Source organism: Bufo gargarizans, chromosome 3 (genome assembly GCF_014858855.1).
Source record: "Bufo gargarizans isolate SCDJY-AF-19 chromosome 3, ASM1485885v1, whole genome shotgun sequence".
NCBI classification, from domain to species: Eukaryota; Metazoa; Chordata; class Amphibia; order Anura; family Bufonidae; genus Bufo; species Bufo gargarizans.
In genome coordinates, this window is record NC_058082.1 from 377,666,897 (window position 1) to 377,685,542 (window position 18,646).

General features: G+C 46.3%; 1 protein-coding gene across 3 annotated transcripts in view; it reads right to left on the reverse strand.

Moving 5' to 3' along the window:
* SPDEF (SAM pointed domain containing ETS transcription factor) overlaps positions 1–18,646 on the reverse strand; it is a 98,816-nt gene that overhangs the window by 13,963 nt on the left and 66,207 nt on the right. For all 3 annotated transcript variants that reach the window (XM_044287108.1, XM_044287107.1, XM_044287106.1), the window contains exon 5: positions 16,519–16,668. In XM_044287108.1, coding sequence (XP_044143043.1) covers positions 16,519–16,668 — 150 coding nt within the window. The remainder of the gene's footprint in view (positions 1–16,518; positions 16,669–18,646) is intronic.

Below are 18,646 nucleotides of genomic sequence, written 5' to 3' on the forward strand. Positions count from 1 at the left end.
ATTGATGTTTCAAGGCAGAAAAGTGACTAAAACATTGCGGCTTGAACCCAAGTTGGTGGCGGAGAATTCACGAAAGTCATCCGGTATGCAGACATTAAATACAGCAGCGTGGGGACCATTTTGAGGCCAAGGCATGTCATCAGGCCTTTTGTTAGTTAAACATATTCCCTACTGTCAGTCCCTTCGGGATCCATGCCTCATTCATCTTAATGAAGGTGAGGTAATCAACACTTTTTTGACCGAGGCGACTTCTTTTGTCAGTGACAATGCCTCCTGCTGCACTGAAGGTCCTTTCTGACAGGACACTTGAAGCGGGGCAGGCCAGAAGTCCTATCGCAAACTGGCAGCATGAAAGACCCCATTTGCACAAGGTTGGATGCCGAGCTACTCATTTCCTGTTCCTCCTCCTCACTGATGTCATTGACGGTCTGTTCTTCCCCCCAGCCACGTACAAGACCACGGGTCCCGGATAGGTGACAACAATGAACACCCTGGGATGCCTGCTGTGGTTGGTCTTCCTCCTCCTCAAAGCCACATTCCTCCTCTGACTCCTCTTCCTCATACTCCTCTTGCAGCGTTGCCGCAGGTCCGGCAAGTGATGATGACAAGGCTGTTTCTAGTGGTGATGGTGACCACAATTCTTTCTCTTCCTCTTCCCGCTCATCTACAGCCTGATCCAGCACTCTTCGCAGGGCACGCTCCAGGAAGAAAACAAATGGGATGAGGTCGCTGATTGTGCCTTCGGTGCGACTGACTAGGTTTGTCACCTCCTCAAAAGGACGCATGAGCCTACAGGCATTGCGCATGAGCGTCCAGTACGTGACATTGTCGTATCCGGGATGTGGAATAGCCTCTGGGGAGCTGGGGGGGTTCAGTTGATGTGCAGCCAGACGCCGCAGCAGAAGAGGACTCAGCCGAGGAGATTATGGAAGAGGATGGAGTAGGAGGAGTAGAGGAGGCGGCAGTAGGCCTGCCTGCAAGTCGTGGCGGTGTCACCAATTCCGCTGCAGAGCCACGCATTCCATGCTTGGCAGCCGTCAGCAGGTTGACCCAATGCGCAGTGTAGGTGATATACCTGCCCTGACCGTGCTTTGCAGACCAGGTATCAGTGGTCAGATGGACCCTTGCCCCAACACTGTATGCCAGAGATGCCATGACTTCCTTTTCAATCACCGAGTAGAGGTTTGGGATTGCCTTATTAGAAAAAAAAAATTGTCCGGGTACCTTCCACCGTGGTGTCCCAATAGCGACACATTTTTTGAAGGCCTCAGACTCCACCAGCTGGTATGGTAAAAGCTGGCGAGCTAAGAGTTCCGTCAAGCCAGCTGTCAGACGCCGGACAAGAGGGTGACTCTGTGACATTGGCTTCTTACGCTCAAACATTTCCTTAACAGACACCTGACTGTGGGCAGATGAGATGGAACTTCTCAAGGTGAGAGGCGGAGTGGCGGGTGGTTGAGAGGGGGCAAGGAGGACAGCAGTGGTTGACGTGGCTGAAGATGCTGGACCAGGAGGAGGATGGTGGCTTTGAGCTTGTGTGCTGCTTCTACTCGTCATCATGTGTTGATCCCATAGGCGTTTGTGATGTGCGATCATGTGCCTTCGCAAAGCAGTTGTACCTAGGTGGGTGTTGGATTTCCCATGACTCACTTTCTTTTGGCACAGGTTGCAAATGGCATCGCTGTTGTCAGAGGCAGACACACAAAAAAAATGCCACACTGCTGAGCTTTGCAATGACGGCATTCTGGTGGTGGCAACAGCATGCGTTGATTGGCGTGCTGTCTGGCTGACCCCGGGTGCCGATACATGCTGTCGGACTGTGCCACTAGCTCCTTGCGATGACCTCCCCCTGTTTCCAACTCGTCTCCTCCTTCTCTCTGTCTCCCCTTCTGAACTTTCCCCCCTCTTCTTTTTCTCTTCGAGCGGGCACCCACGTGGCATCCACGGACTCATCGTCATCATCAACCACTTCACTTGCATCTGACACCTCAGCAAAGGAAGCAGCAGCGGGTACAACATCATCATCATCACACTGTACGTCCATGTGTGTAATGCTGCCTGACTGAGACATATCCCTGTTATCTACATCCTGTGGAAATAATGGTTGTGCATCACTAATTTCATCCAACTGTCACTAATTTCATCCAACTGAGGTGTAAATAACTCCTCTGAGGTATCAAGTGAAGCGGCTGTGGTGGTAGTGGTGGTGGTGGCGGCGGGCGGGAGAGTGGTGACCAAAGCTGAGCTGGAGGGAGGAGGATGGTGCGTCAAGGTTCTTAGTGGAAGCTGTTGAAGATTGGGTGTCCTGTGTAAGCCAGTCAACTATTTTCTCAGAATTTTTTGGGTTCAGGGTACGTGGCCTCTGAACATTGGGCATTATTCCAGGGCCAGTGGAAATCACAGCACCACGAACACGACGGCCCCTGCGGCGTGGCCTGCCTCTGCTTGTCATTTTTTATTAGATAAGTGTTACTATGCTAGCAAGGTACTGTGCCACTCTATATAAGTGCTGGGCAGTGGACACAGTACAGTCTGTGTGGGCCTGGCTGACACACACGGGCTTGCAAATGTGATTAGATCACAGTTAAATGTAAAATAGTTTTTTTTTTTCCGAAAGGTATTTGGGTGAATGACACCCTGTAACGGTATGAGTGCAGGCCTAGCCACTAGCCAGTTGACACAATACAGTATGTGTGAGGGCCTGACACACACGGGCTTGCAAATGTGATTAGATCACAATTACATTTTAAATAGATTTTTTTTTTCTGAAAGGTATTTGGGCGAATGACACCCTGTCACGGTATGAGTGCAGGCCGAACCAGCCACTAGCCAGTGAACTCAATACAGTATGTGTGGGGGCCTGACACACCCGGGCTTGCAAATGTGATTAGATCACAGAAAAATATTAAATATAATTTTTTTTATCTGCAAGGTATTTTCTGTCACACCCTGTATGAATGTTGTGCACTGTGCTGTCTATGACTGAGCCTGCAGCCTCTCACACACGGGCAGCCAGGCAACTGCAATATATATATATATATATATATATATGGGGGAAAAAAAAGCAGACTGATGTACCAGCCCTGAAAAGGGCTTTTTGGGGTGCTGTCTGGATGCTGTCCTTACAGCAGATGAGTCTGTGGACACAGAACAATGCCCTAGCTAACGCTTTCCCTATTGAATCAGCAGCAGCAGCACTGTCCCTCCTCTCACTGTGAATGCAGATTCCGAATGAATCTAAAATGGATGCTGTCCAGGAGGTGGGAGGGTCTGGGAGGGAGGGTCTGCTGCTGATTGGCTGGAATGTGTCTGCTGACTGTGAGGTAGAGGGTCAAAGTTTACTCAATGATGATGTATAGGGGGCGGACCGAACATCGCATATGTTCGCCCGCAGCGGCGAACGCGAACAAGCTATGTTCGCCGGGAACTATTCGCCGGCGAATAGTTCGGGACATCACTAGCGTCAAAAAATGATGCCTTAACAGCGTCGGAATGCCTGCAAATACAGTGCGCACCAGTTAAACCTGTCAGAAGAAAAAGTTGCGCATTTAGAACGAGCCCAAAAAATGATCCCTTTTAATTGAGATCAGCAGCAGTGCAGATGTGGAAAATTTAAGGATATAATGGCATGAGGCTGCAATAGTAGCGGCAGTAGAAGCAGCATAGCATGCAACTTACATGGCTGTCTATGAGTAATAGTAGTAGCAGTAGTAGTAATAGTGGTAGTGGTGGCAGATGCTTTGCATTAATGGTGGTAGCATTAGGGGATTAACAGCGAGGAGCAACATCAGCCATATTGTACATTTTGGCACAAAAGCAGCAGCATGATGGAGGTAGCAGCAGCCTTACGGAAGATGATGGCTGGCAGGTGGCATCAGTGGCATGATGGTGTCAGCGGCATATTAGAGACGGCTGCAGCAGCAGCCGTACAGAATGTGAATGTAGCCAGGTCCCAGCAATGACAAGATGAAAGCGACAGCAGCAGCTGTACAGAACATGATGGTTGGCAGGCGGCATTAGTGGCATGATGCAGGCCACAGCAGCAGTCGTACAGAACGTGATGGTAAACAGACAGGCAGCAACAGTGGCAAGATGGGGCGCCACCAACTAGGGGAGATCTATTCACCGGAATCAGCCGGAGGAGTATGAAAATCCTCCTGAATCCAGGATTGGTTATTTTTTACAAAAGTGATGTTTTGGACTCTGGCGGAGGACAATTTGGTCTGTTTGGATGTCACCACAGCGCTAAAAACCCTCTCCAAGATCAGGCTGGGCAAGAAAGAAGATAGAGAGCATGCTGTGCCAGTTCCAGCCACTGTTCCAGTCTCCATGGGGTGAGGGAACAGGGTATGTGACAGGGATGGCCATAGTTTAGGTAGGCCTGAACCTGGGCATTGAGGCGAGAGCTGTCAGCTTGTTGACTAGCTTTTGTCTGGCAGGGCTCGGGGAAAAATTGCTCCACTATGTTGAGGAGACTGAAATGGCTGCTGCTACTGCTTCTGTGGCTTTTGCTGCTCATGTTTTCTGTGAGTGGAAAACATTCCCCCATTTTGCCATGGTAGCAAGGGTCTTGAAGCATGGCAATCGAGTAATCAGCAGACTGCTTGATACGTCTGTATATAAATGATACGTCTGTCATTGCGTAAGCAAGCGAGTCTACAGGTCGCCATTCTGACCATCATGCCCCAGGAGCCAGTTCTATCCACCTCCGCCCCCCACTGAGATGATTAGGTGTCATAGTGGGTGTCACCATCATAATCATCTTTCTCTTCCAACTCTGACTTCTCTCCCTCAAGTGGTAGCACCTCTTCCTCCCCTATGTGAGTTTCTCATTGTGGGTCCCCAACAGCTACAAGGCATGAGTGTCAGTATCTCTTCAAAAATACATATGACGGGAATGAGGGACAACTTAAGCATGAAAGGCATAGCTGCAGGTGTAGCTACATTCCATTATGATGCTTCAGGTCTAGGAGGGTGTTCCTCCCCACTTGAGAATGGCTGAAAAGAGGGACAGTCTCCTATACATTGTCAGGACCTAGCACAAAGGCCACGCAGGGAGCATATGTTATTTTACCAAAGTTCAGGGCAGCCAGGCTGTTGTACCTATTGTCGCTGACCACCTAGCCCAGTTGGAGTCAGGGAGGTCAAAGCCAGCGGGATGTTTGCTGCTTGATGTACTTGAGCAATTGCTACTGGTGTGACTATTCTCTTTAAGGCCCCTACAATACAGCATGGCTGCTCTTGATTTGACACATGTGATTGGAAGGAGAGGTAGAGTAAGCGACAATGTGCCCTGCTGCTGTTGGGGATGGGACCATGTGGGTGGGACCTATGGTGGGAGGGGTCAAAAGGCCTTGGCCATGTTGCTGGGGTGCTGCTTCTCTACTGGTACACAAAACATTGACCCAGTGAGCAGTGAAAAACATGAACTATCCATGACTGTAACAGCTGCTCCAAGTGTCCACCAGCCTCCTCCGCAACCTGCTCCACAGGGCAGCCTACATGGTGCGGGCTCTCACACAAGTGGTCAACAGGGAGACTGTCTTGACTATCTGCTGTAGGGCATTGTGGGGTTTCCTTGCCACTTCTTAGAAAAAAGGAAGGCATCCTCTAGGAATAGACAATGAAGACTGAGCAGTCTCCACTGAAAGCCATCTTTGGGGCTGCAAAAAGGAGAAGCAAGAGGAACACTGTGACCCCTGGCTCCAAGGCACAGTGTCAGACTCTGAAGTCACCTCCACATCATCCTGCGAGGAGGTGTGAGCCATGCAATGCACAATCTCATTCTCTTTCTCCTCAGCTATAATGTTGCGCCTTTCCAAAGCCAGATACTGCAGCCTACTATTCATACTACAACTGAATATACATTAAAGGACAATTGAGGCCTGACCCTTTATATTGCATTAACAGGTAAATTGGTACCCTAGCCTGTTTACTGGTAACCTATATGATCCTTTAATTAAATTCAACAAGTTCCAAAAATAATAATAATTGCAACTGTGTGAAGAAATAAATTTCAAACATTAACAGATAATTAAAGGTCAGGCCTCACACTTAATTTCTCGTTATCTCTTAAAGTTAGATTGTTGCCCTACCCTGTGTCTTGTAGTAATCATCTATATATGCTGTTAATTAAATGTAACAATTCTTAAAAATAATTTAAATTCCAACCGCGTGGAAATGGAATTTACAGAAATGGATAATTAAGGCCTGACATTCAATTTCTCTTTGTCACTCACAGGTAGATTGCTGCCCTACCCTATGTCTTGTAGTAAAAAAAAAAAAAAAATATATATATATATATATATATATATATATATATATATGATATAAAAAGTCTACACACCCCTGTTAAAATGTCAGGTTTCTGTGATGTTAAAAAATGAGACAAAGTGACCTATAAACTGTACAACTCAATTAAAAAACAAACTGAAATCTTTGAGGTAGAGGGAAGAAAAAATATAAAAATTAAATAATATGGTTGCATAAGTGGGCACACCCTTAAACATATACTTTGTTGAAGCACCTTTTGATTTTATTACAGCACTCAGTCTTTTTAGGTATGAGTCTATCAGCATGGCACATTTTGACTTGGCAAAATTTGCCCAGTCTTCTTTTCAAAAACACTCCAAATCTGTCAGATTGTGAGGGCATCTCCTGTGCACAGCCCTCTTCAGATCACCCCAACAGATTTTCAATCCGATTCAGGTCTGGGCTCTGGCTTTAATCTTCTTCTGGTGAAGCGATTCCTTTGTTGATTTGGATGTATGCTTTGGGGTGTTGTCATGCTGAAAGATGAAGTTCCTCTTCATGTTCAGCTTTCTAGCAGAAGCCTGAAGGTTTTGTGCTAATATTAACTGGTATTTGGAACTGTTCATAATTCCCTTTAGCTTAACTAAGGCCCCAGAAAAACAGCCACAAAGCATAATGCTGCCACCACCATACTTCACTGTGGGTATGGTGTTATTTTGGTGATGTGCAGGGTTGTTTTTGCATCAAACATATCTTTTGGAATTATGGCCAAAAAGTTAAACCTTGGCTTCATCAGACCATAACACCTTTTCCCACATGCTTTTTGGAGACTTCAGATTTGTTTTTGCAAAATGTAGCCTGGCTTGGATGTTTTCCTTCAGAAGAAAAGGCTTTCGTCTTGCCACTCTACCCCATAGCCCAGACATCTGAAGAATACGGGAGATTGTTGTTACGTGTTCCACACAGACAGTAATTGCCAGATATTCCTGCAGCTCCTTTAATGTTGTTGTAGGCCTCTTGGTAGCCTCCCAGACCAGTTTACTTCTAGTCTTTTCATAAATTTTGAAGGGACGTCCAATTCTTGGTAATGTCCCTGTTGTGGCATATTTTCTCCTGCGCGGGGAGGGGGGCCTGGGACTGTGTACTTCTACAACATGAAGCCCGATGTATCCATGTAGCCCCTTTAGGCCTAAATGAACAACTGTGTTACAGCCGTTTTACTTGGCAATGTGATAAATAATTAGGCCCAACATTATATACCGGACCTTTCTAACCATGATTTTTACAGTATATTATGGTCCAAACTTCCTAGGCTAAATTTCTATCTCGGCATGGAAGGTAGGTAAAAGATACGCGGCACTCACCAGGGTCGAATCTTCAAAGAAGCTTTATTGCTAACTAGCAGGATAGCATCAGCTGCACAGGCTGGGGAGCGGGACGGCCCAGGTGTGGATAGGCGGTGACAGCCGTTTCGCGCTGAATCAGTATCCTCGGATCAGTATCGTCACGTTGAGCACCGCACTGTCTGGGTCCGCTTGTGCAGCCGCAAGGTCTAGGAGTTTCGGAGTTCAAGGAGGCGTGGGTGACTTTCTTAAAGGAGCAGTGCCGCTGTTTTCCTGTTGCTTTTGTCTCTCCACCATTCATTTAAATTTCTATCTCTTATGCCTGATATGCCTGCTCACCTGAATTTTTTGAGGTGCGATTGTATTATATACACCTTTGTTGAGTCATGGCCCTGTGTGTGTGCCTCTTAGATCAGTAGACCTTTTCTTAATTGATTGCCACAAAATGACTTACATTAGGATCGCTGTCCTATGTCTACGATAACACTGATATGTTGATGGTTGCCATAAACAGTCCCAGTTGCATGGCATTGTAACGTAATCAGACAGCGCCAGCCCTACTCTGCTGCCCTTGAAGCATATCCTGCGCAACCTGTGGTGTAGCAACACGGGGCCGGGTACGCCTGGTGCTATCAGGGACCTCAACCTCCTCGTCCGAACTTTGGGTCAGACTGCCACTGCTTTCGTTCATATTCTGACCTGCTAGATTTGTCAGATGAGGGTTCCCATTCCTCATCCGACTGGGTCAGAATCCTGTAGGCCTCTTCAGAAGAATACCCCTTGTTTGACATTTGGACTACTAAATTTAGGGGTATTCCCTGAGACTACCCAAGAAAAAAAGCAAGCCTGTCTTACAAATGGGAGGCTAGCGAAGTACCGGAGGCCACTGTGATTGATAAAAAATATCAAAACATTTTTATCGCCGCAGCGCTTGGAAAGTGATTGTGCAGTGATCAAAAAAAATTAATTTTTTGTCACTGGGGCGGGCGTGGGTGAACGCACGTGTGGGCGACCGATCAGGCCTGATCGGGCAAACACTGCGTTTTGGGTGGAGGGCGAGCTAAGGTGACACTAATACCATTATAGATCTGACTGTGATCAGTTTTGATCATTTACAGATACTATAAAAGTACAAATGCTGATTAGCGATACACTAATCAGCGAATCAGTGACTGCGGTGCGGTGGGCTGGGCGCTAACCGATCGCTAACTACCTAACCAAGGGGCCTAAACTATCCTAAAACCTATCATTTAATACCAGTTTTTTCCCTTTCGCTAGGTGATTGACAGGGGCGATCAAGGGGTTAATTGGGGTGATGGAGGGTGATCTGGGGGCTAATTGAAGTGTTTGGTATACTCACTGTGAACTGTGCTCCTCTGCTGAGACCAACCGATGAAAAGAATCAGCAGAGGAGCACAGCAGCCATTTAACACCTTATATTTATAAATGTAAGGTGTTATATGGCTTGTGATTAATTTTTTTTTAAAATCATCAGCCTGCCAGCGATGATCATTGGCTGGCAGGCTGATGATGCAACCCCCCTCAAACTTTTCTGGGACTCTGCCTGGGACAGCCGCCTCTGGAACGCGATTCTGCGTTAGGCGGTCTGGAGGCGGTTAATCTTTAGGCATGCGTTTAGCCCTGATATTCAATGGAGCCTATACCACGGGCTACCATTTGTATTGTTTTAAAGTGTCTTTTGCTTTCACATTGAATACCCTTGGTGTTGATTATTGAATCATCTATATCAACACTCTATGTGATTTATGCCCTGCTCGATTGCAAAATATTCCCCTGATGATTGTTACATGAAACATGCATGTAGGGATCAGCTGCACTAGGGCACAACAGGGCCAATTAGCGTGAGGACAAGGTTCCGGATGGAGTCGTTCTTTTCAGGACTGTTGCTCCATGGCTAGGACGTCAGGATCACATTAGCACCCCTATCCCTGGGTTATATAGGGACTTAGAGCCCACCATCATTCCCATCAGGTTCCTCCTGTTTTGTATTTTCAGCAAGACTACATCTACTGAAAATCTGTAAAGACCGGAAGACACCTGGGTTACGGAAGGACAACCGGCTATGTTTCAGGTGCCGCCGTTCACCAAGAATTTTATGTCATTGTGCACTAGATTGTTAATATTTATTATATTTAGGAACCCTCTTTCTATTTGAACCAATGAAAAGTTACGTTTTAATAAGAATCACCACAATTTTTCTTTGTACGCCATATTTTCTCCACTTGATGATGACAGGGGTTGATTTTAAGGTTAGGGAGAAAGTTGGTTGTCCACAAAAAATTTGTCCTTAAAAGTGTCTTCTAGGAAATTTGCGCCACAATTTTTTGGACCATATGAAATTCTCGACATCATTAATCCTGTATCATTTAGATGGAAGATGCCAGACTCGTTTCGTATCCACAACGTATTTCATAAATCTTTGCTTGAAAAATATATTTCACCCATAGTTCCATCTCAGGCAGTCCCTTCCCCCGCTACTGGTGAATGGTCAAAATTAATTTATTATTTCTAAAATCATTGATGTTAGGAAAGTTCATAATTCGTTTCAGTACCTTGTTCATTATAAGGGTTATTGACCCGAGGAAAGATCCTGGGTGGCAGTGAATAAGATTTATGCTTCCAGGTTGATTAGAAAATTTCATCTCGCTCATCTAGAAAAACCTTCTCCAGCGACTTTGGGTCTGGTGGCCCCTCGTAGAAGGAGGGGTACTGTCCCAGGGCGCCGGTTTTGCACTCCTTCCCTTCAGTGCCGCCCGCGCCCTGAGATAACTTTGGAGCAAGGACATGTGCTGCATCCTCGTTTCCAGGGCAACGGGGGCGGAGAAGACCTGGCCGTGCATGCCTCCTTAGCATGGCCACCGTCCTCCGCTCCTGTACTTTCAGCAAAAAGTCTGAGCGCCGAACTGGACACTCGGCACTCAGTAGTGTGCAGGGGAATGAGTCATGTGACGCTGGCCACGTCACATGACTCCTTCTCTCCCCTATTTAGCAGGCAGCCTGCTGGCCACAGGTTGCCTTTGATTAATGTCCAATACCTTGTGTATACTCTCTGTTAGATTGCTACTTGGTATTTGTATTATGGCTCGTTTTTGACTTCGTTCCTTGCTTGCTCCTCTTTGACTTTTGCCTGACTTTGACGTGTCCTCGTCTGCTCCCTGTGTCTTACTTGCCTCTCCTGGTATTGACTCCTGGTTTGACTCTGCTTCTGCTTATTTCCTATTCCTTGGTACCGCCTTGACCTCCAGGTTTTGACCTTGGTAGTTTGACCTGTGTTTGTCTATTTTGTTTGTCTCTCCCTCACTTACTCAAGTTAGGGATCGCCGCCCAGTTGTGTTCCATTGCCTAGGACGGGTAAGTGCAAGTAGGCAGGGACAGAAGTGTTGGTGGAGTCAGTTTGCACCTTCCCCACCCCCTTCTCGTAACAGTAACATTTGCCCATCCTAAATATCAGTGACATTAATTCAGTGTAATGTTTTATTAACTGCTGGTAACAGCGATGTTACTTGCGCTATACCTCCTGTTTAACGTGTGTGCATCCTAAATATCAGTGACTCATTCAGTGTTATTTTTTATTTAGCGGTAGTGACAGCGACATTACTTGTGCTATACGTGCTGTTTAACGTGTACGCATCCTAAATATCTGTGACATTCATTCAGTGTAATATTTTATTTGGCGGTGGTGACAGCGACATTATTTGCGCTATACCTCCTGTTTAGCTTGTGCACATCCTAAAAATATATGTGAAATTCTGTGCACTTTTTTTGCGCATACACTTACAAAACCTGCGCTACTGTACGTGTGACATACTTGTAAGCATATATACCATTTAATATGCGCAAGGCGAGCAGTAAGGGACAGGGAAGTGGCCGTGCAGCTGATGGGGCATGCAGAGGACAAGAAACACACTCATCTACGATACCTAGGTTCATGTCCCAGTTTTCAGGGTGGTGCAGGACATCACTCTCGAATTCAGACCAGTGCGACCAGGTGGTCAGTTGTATTGCAGCAGATAATGCTTCCAGTCAGTTAAGCACCATCCTGTCTTCCACAAAGTCCAGTCTCAGTAGCCAAGAGTCTGGTCAACAGAATCCTCACCCTGATACTCCTTCCACCCACCATGGAGAGTTTTGGCAAACAAGTGATCCCACACTCGGATATTCTGAGGAGCTGTTTTCATTGCCATTCCTTAATTTGAGCCTCTCGTCAAGCCCGCTTGAAGCGGGACATGAGGAGATCTTGTGCCCTGATTCCCAAACTCTGGAGCATCCACAGTCAGAAGAAGATGACGGTGGGGAACGGCAATTAGTGTTTCACGAGGTGGATGATGATGATGAGACACAGTTGCCAATAAGTCAACCACAATTAGTGTCTCAAGAGGTTCATGATGAGGATGAGACACAGTTGTCAATAACTGAGGTTATCAACAAGTCAGGAGGATGACCAAAGTGAGGAAATGGAAGACGAGGTGCTGGACGATGAAGTCACTGACCCAACGTGGGAAGGTAGCAAGCCGAGCGAGGACAGCAGTATGGAGGGGGAGGGATCCGCAGCACCGCAACAGGCTGAAAGAGGGAGTGGGGTGGCAAAAGGAAGGAGGCGGGCCACACCAAACAGGCCCATAACTGTTCCCCAGAGCACCCCCTTGCGGCAATCTCCATTGCCAAGGGGTAGGTGTTCCGCAGTCTGTCGCTTTTTTTTAGCAAAGTGCGGACGATAAAAGAATCGTCATTTTCAACCTCTGCCGTACCAAAATGAGCCGGGGTGTGAACACTAGCAACCTTACCACCACCAGCATGATCCACCACATGGCTTTAAAGCACCCTAATAGGTGGGCCGAATGCCTGGGTCCACAACCAGTGTCTGCGGGTCACACCACTGCCTCCTCTTCCCCTCTGTTGCGTGCTTGACAATCCCCTGTCCAAGACACAGGCCCAGATGCCTCCCTTTATGAACCTGGACCTTTGCAAGCACCATCAGCTAGCACATCCACTTCTGTGTCCCATCGCAGCGAACAGATTTCTATACCCCAGGCCTTTGAACGAAAGCACAAATACCCAGCCACCCATCAACCCACAGACCAAAGCACTAAATTCGCACCTTTCCAAATTGCTGGCCATGGAAATGTTGCCATTTAGGCTTGTGGACACTGAGGCTTTCCGTAGCCTGATGGCTGTACTCTGTCCCCAGCCGCCAATATTTTTCACGTAGTGCAGTCCGAACCTTTACACCAGCATGTGTCCCATAACATCACCCGTGCCCTGACAAATGCAGTTATTGGGAAGGTCCACTTAACGACTGACACATGAACAAGTGCTTTTGGCCAGGGACACTACATTTCCATGACGGCACACTAGGTGAATGTTGTGGAGGCCGGGAGCGAGTCGTACCCTAGGATGGCACAGGTGCTACCAACGCCAAGGATTGCGGACCTACTTCCATCAGGGTTTCTGCCAACACCTACATTATTGGCTGAAACCCCCCTGCTCCTCCTCCGCCTCCACTTCCACCTCTGAATTATCATCTTGCAGCACCAGTCAGACATCAGTCAGTAGCTGGAAGCAGTGTAGCACTGCAGTGGGGAAGCGGCAACAGGCCAAGCTTAAACTGATCTGCTTAGGTGACAAACAGCACACCGCTGCAGAGCTGTGGCAGGGGATAAGGGACCAGACTGAGCTGTGGCTCTCGCCACTCAACCTACAATCGGGCATGGTTGTGTCTGATAATGGTCGTAACTTAGTGGCGGCTTTGGAGCTCGGCAAGCTCACACACATACCATGCCTAGCCCACGTTTTTATCCTAGTGGTTCAGCGATTTCTCAAAACTTACCCCAATTTGCCTGAGCTACTGGTGAAGGTGTGCCGCATGTGTGCCCATTTACGCAAGTCATCAACAGCTTCCGCCGGTCTGGCAACGCTGAAGAAGCGCTTGCAATTGCCAGCTCACCAACTGTTGTGCAACATTAGCACGTGCTGGAATTTGACTTTCCACATATTGGCCAGGCTTTGTGAGCAGCAGAGAGACGTAGTGGGATACCAGCTGCAACATGGTCTTCGCCTTTCCAGTCAGCTTCCTCTCTTCACAAGCAATGAGTGGGTATTGATGTCTGAGGTTTTACACAACTTTGAGGAATTAACACAGATGGTGAGCGCCGATAACGCTATTATCATCTTAACCATCCAACTTCTGTGTCTACTCAAATGCTCGCTGCTCACAATTAAGGTGGACGATTTGCATGCGGAAGAGGTGGAAATGGGGGAAGACAGTACACAGGGTGATAGCCAGACCACCCTCAGTTCGTCTTCGCAGCGCGAATTAGATGATGAGGAAGAGGAGCAAGAGACAGTTCCCTCGGCTACAGAGGGTAGTACCCATGGAAGTTTTATTCCATCTGGTCAGCGTGGATGGGTAGAAGAGGAGGAAGAAGATGAGAAGATTGGGAGTCATCCTTCTGATGAGGACAGCGAAGTCTTGTCTGTTGGGACTCTGGCACACATGCCTGACTTTATGTTAGGCTGCCTTTCCCGTGACCCTCGCGTTGTACGCATTTTGGTCAACACCAATTACTCCTTGTTCACCCTTCATGACCCCCGCTACCAAGAGAACTTCTCATCTCTCATTCCTGTGGTAGAGAGGATGAGCAAAATGGTGCAATACCAGAAGGTTCTTGTGGAAAAATTGCTCCAAAAGGAGGGCGAACCAAGGAGGGGAGATGAGGGGAACACACAGCAGTTCCAACAGAGGCAGGGCAACACTCTTCAAGACCTGGGACAGTTTTATGACACCCCGCCAGCACCCTCAACCTGATGCGTGGCCTAGTGTCACAAGGAGGGAAACATTTTGGAACATAGTGAAGGAGTATGTAGCAGACCGTGTCAGCGTCCTGAGTGAACCCTTTGTGCCTTACAACTATTGGGTCTCCAACCTAGACACGTGGCATGAACTCTACGCCTTGGAGGTGCTGGCCTGCCCTGCCGCCAGCATTTTCTCAGAGCGTGTATTTAGTGCTGCTGGGGGCATATAACTGGTAAGCGCATCTGCCTCTCAACTGAAAATGCTGACCGGTTGACCCTTATGTTTTAGATGGTCAGCTCAGCATCAGACCCTCACCCTTAATGTTTTAGAAGGTCACCAGCAGGCCCTCACTCCAAATGTTTTTAAGGGGTCACCAGCAGGCGAGCAATCTTTTCAAGGGTGTATATGATGCCCTCCTTTATGTGTAATAAAGGGTGCACTGGAATGCCGGTTTCTTATAATTTTTGGAAGCCCTTTCCCTTAGTGCATAGGCTTTATGAGTGTAGGAATCCCACTACCTGAACAATTGTGCCACAATGTGAATGAGGCCCTCCTTTTTGTGATATACAGGTTGTATCGGAGTGCCTCTTCCTTGTAATTTTTGGTAGCACTTGCACTTTATATACAAGTAAATATACAGGAAAGAATGTTTCCTAACAATTTTATCTCTAAAATCGATTTTATCTTTGGTTTGGTGCGCATTATTGTCAGTCTGTAAAAGTGGTGCACTTCTCAGACAACATCGTTACCAGCAGCGACCTGGGAGTCCAAGATGCATCCAGTCATCCTCCCCATACTGTTCCCGAACCATTTTAGTGGTCTTTCCATCAATTTCTGACCTTTTACTATGAACCAGACACCCTCCCCTCTTTAGAGCAGGGGGTGCCTGGTTTAATGCTCGAGTTCTCCCATTGGCTTCCATTGTAGAGCACCCGAACATCCCAAGATGTTCTACTCAAGCACCCGAGCACTTTGGTGCTGGACCAACACTAGTGTGCACGTATTGACTGATGGACCTGCCCCATTTAACTTCTGGGTCTCCAAATTGGGCAAATGGCCTAAGATTGCCCTTTACACCTTGGAGGTGCTGGCCTGCCCTGCGGCAAGTGTATTGTCCGAATGTGTGTTTAGCGCAGCACGAAGGGTGATCACGGACAGGCGCATTTGCCTGTCCACAGCTAATATGAACAAGCTCAAGGTCATTAAAAAGAACCAAACATGGATCTCACAGGACTTGTCTGTACCTTGGGCAGACTAGAGGTATACCAGCCTGCACCCAGCCATTGTTATACTGCAGCGCATTTTGTGCTTCCTCTTTGCTATTTCCCAATGTGTTGGGGCTTCTACAAACAAACAAAACAAGAAAAATAAATAAATAAATAAAATAAAAATTTGTTGGCCATCTCCTCCACCTCTTCTGCCTGCACCGCCACTTCCGTCTCGTCCGCCTACACAGCCACATCTGCCACCTACTCCTACTCTTCACCCTAGCTCAAGATTATTATGCCTTATATTGGCAGAGTACAGAAGTATACCCAAAAAATGGCTAAAGGTCATACACAGAATTGACAGACAGATTTAAAAAAAAAAACTGAAAAAGTGTTGGCTTCATCTACCTCCTCTTCCACCTACTCCGCCATGTTCACCTCCTCCTCTACTTGGACATCCACCTCCTGGCTCAAGATTATTATTTGTTATATTGGCAGAGTAGAGAAGTATACCAGCCACACCCCAAAAAATGGCTATAGGTCATACACAGAATTAACAGACAAATAAAAAAACTAAAAAAATAAACCCCACCTATACCACCACATCTACAGCCGGAGATATGTCTCCAAACAACATTCAAACAAAGTTTTGAATGAAGAGCCTTCTGATCCATGGGAATATATTAATAATATATTTATAATAAAGTAATATTTAAGTATATTAATTTTCTTAATTCCCGGAGAACCCCTTTAAACTGAGACCTAACCCTTCAATTCTCAAAGTAGAAATCTATATATTTAGAAGGTAATCAAAATCAACACACATGAAATTTTGCTTCATATTAACATTCAGGTCATCAAATTGCTTCTATATATTCTTGATTCTAAAAATATGTCTTACCTTTTTCTTTATTGAGCCAACGTATGGACCGTCCATAACTGTGTGGTTTCAGCAAAAGCTCTTTTAAGAATTGCCATAAATGTATTGGTTGCCCAGAACTTGAGGAGTCAACCTCAGCATCTGCCCAGCATTCTCCACCAGCCCCATTTCCTGATGAACAGATGAAAGCATAACACAAATGCAATGTCAAAGAATTCAATGTTAAAATCACCTTATAAAAAATGTTTTGAAATGCCATGTGCACATTGTGTCTATTAATGCCAGATTTCACCAGTTCCAATGCATGCTTGGCAGAGGCACATGCGCAGAGTAGTAAGCAGAGGGACTTTATCACTTCAGATATTGTCATTAGTGTTGAGCGAATCAAAGTATCCGAAATGGAAATCGATCCGAATTTCCGAAAAAATTCAATTTGTCACAAAGCCGAATTACCTTGGTGGTAAAATGGAACACAAATAAGATAAATAGGGTAGAAGGAAATAGGAGGATCGTGGGTGTTAGTAACACCTTAAATCCGCCTTTTTCTGGAAACCCGTTGTGGGCTTCAATAGTGGTTGGTCAGTATGAAGGTATTTTGGTGTGGTATAGGTTTGTTAGAAATACAGAAAAAAATGAACATAAACAAACTACACTGGGTCTCAAGAGCCTGGGAGACCGTTAACTGTAGTGTCCTACACGCCAATGGGTAGTTGATGAATACAGCAAACAAGTTAAAACAAATAAGCAAAATTCATTTAAAAGAATACATGTATCATAAAAATACTATAGTATCGTATACTTCTTTACTCACTTCATGAGGGGGGTGGTTTACCAGGATAAGCATAATACACCTGTAAACCAAACACCCTCCCAGCCTGGATCGCTTCTAGAATCTTACAAGATGAAGGCAGCCAATCACACGGGTGCTTCTGTTCACTTGTCTTTATTAGGGTATATATCCGGCTCAACACATTTTGGGACAGGCACGTCCCTTCATCAGGAGCAATGGTTTCATGAATGTGATAGCAGGGTGTTTATACCCTTTGGTTAATGTCAAAAAGAGAGTCAAACAAACAAAAGAGTGCCAAATATACAAAAGGACCGCCCAAAAACGAGAAAAGACTGCCAAACTCTTGTGGGCGGATTGTTTATCGATTCCTCGGCCGGACGGAAGCAGAAATACCCGGCTGCTGTGTTGCACATGACATGGAAGCCGATGTGTGTCAGGCTGGAATGCATTGTGGCTTCATGCGCATGCCCAGTGATGTTCATCTCCGGAGTGGCTCTGCGGCCTGTGCGCAGGTCCGGAAGTAGACTTTCCATAAGGCTGCGTTCCAAGCTGGAATGCAAGTTCTTATTCCGGCCAATACGATTCACCTGGTTGCTCTGTCTTCAATTCTTCTGTGTTGGGCTACTTTCGCACTTGCGTTCAGAGCGGATCCGTCTGAGACAGATCCGCTCATATAATGCAGATGGTGGATCAGTTCAGAACGGATCCGTCTGCATTATATTGTAAAAAAAATTCTAAGTGTGAAAGTAGCCTGAACGGATCCGTCCAGACTTTTACATTGAAAGTCAATGGGGGACGGATCCGTTTGAAGATTGATCCATATTATGTCATCTTCAAACGGATCCGTCCCCATTGACTTACATTGTAAGTCTGGACGGATCCGCTTGCCTCCGCACGGCCAGGCAGACACCCGAACGCTGCAATCAGCGTTCAGGTGTCCGCCTGCTGAGCGGAGCGGAGGCTGAACGCTGCCAGACTGATGCATTCTGAGTGGATCCGCATCCACTCAGAATGCATTAGGGCTGGACGGATGCGTTCGGGGCCGCTTGTGAGCTCTTCAAACGGAGCTCACAAGCGGACACCCGAACGCTAGTGTGAAAGTAGCCTTAATCGGGGTTGTGGTAATTTGAAGGCATTAATAGGCCATGCAAAAGAGTATTTTCGATAAAAAAAAGTCATAATAATGTCTGTTTGTTGTTTTGTATAAAATAAGGAATAAAAATAAGGATTGGGGTGTATATAATCAATGAATAAAATAAATAAATAAATAATTATAATAAGGATTGGAATGTATAGAGTCAATGAATAAAAAAGATAAAATAAAATACATGAGATAACATCAATGATCTGAGACTGGAT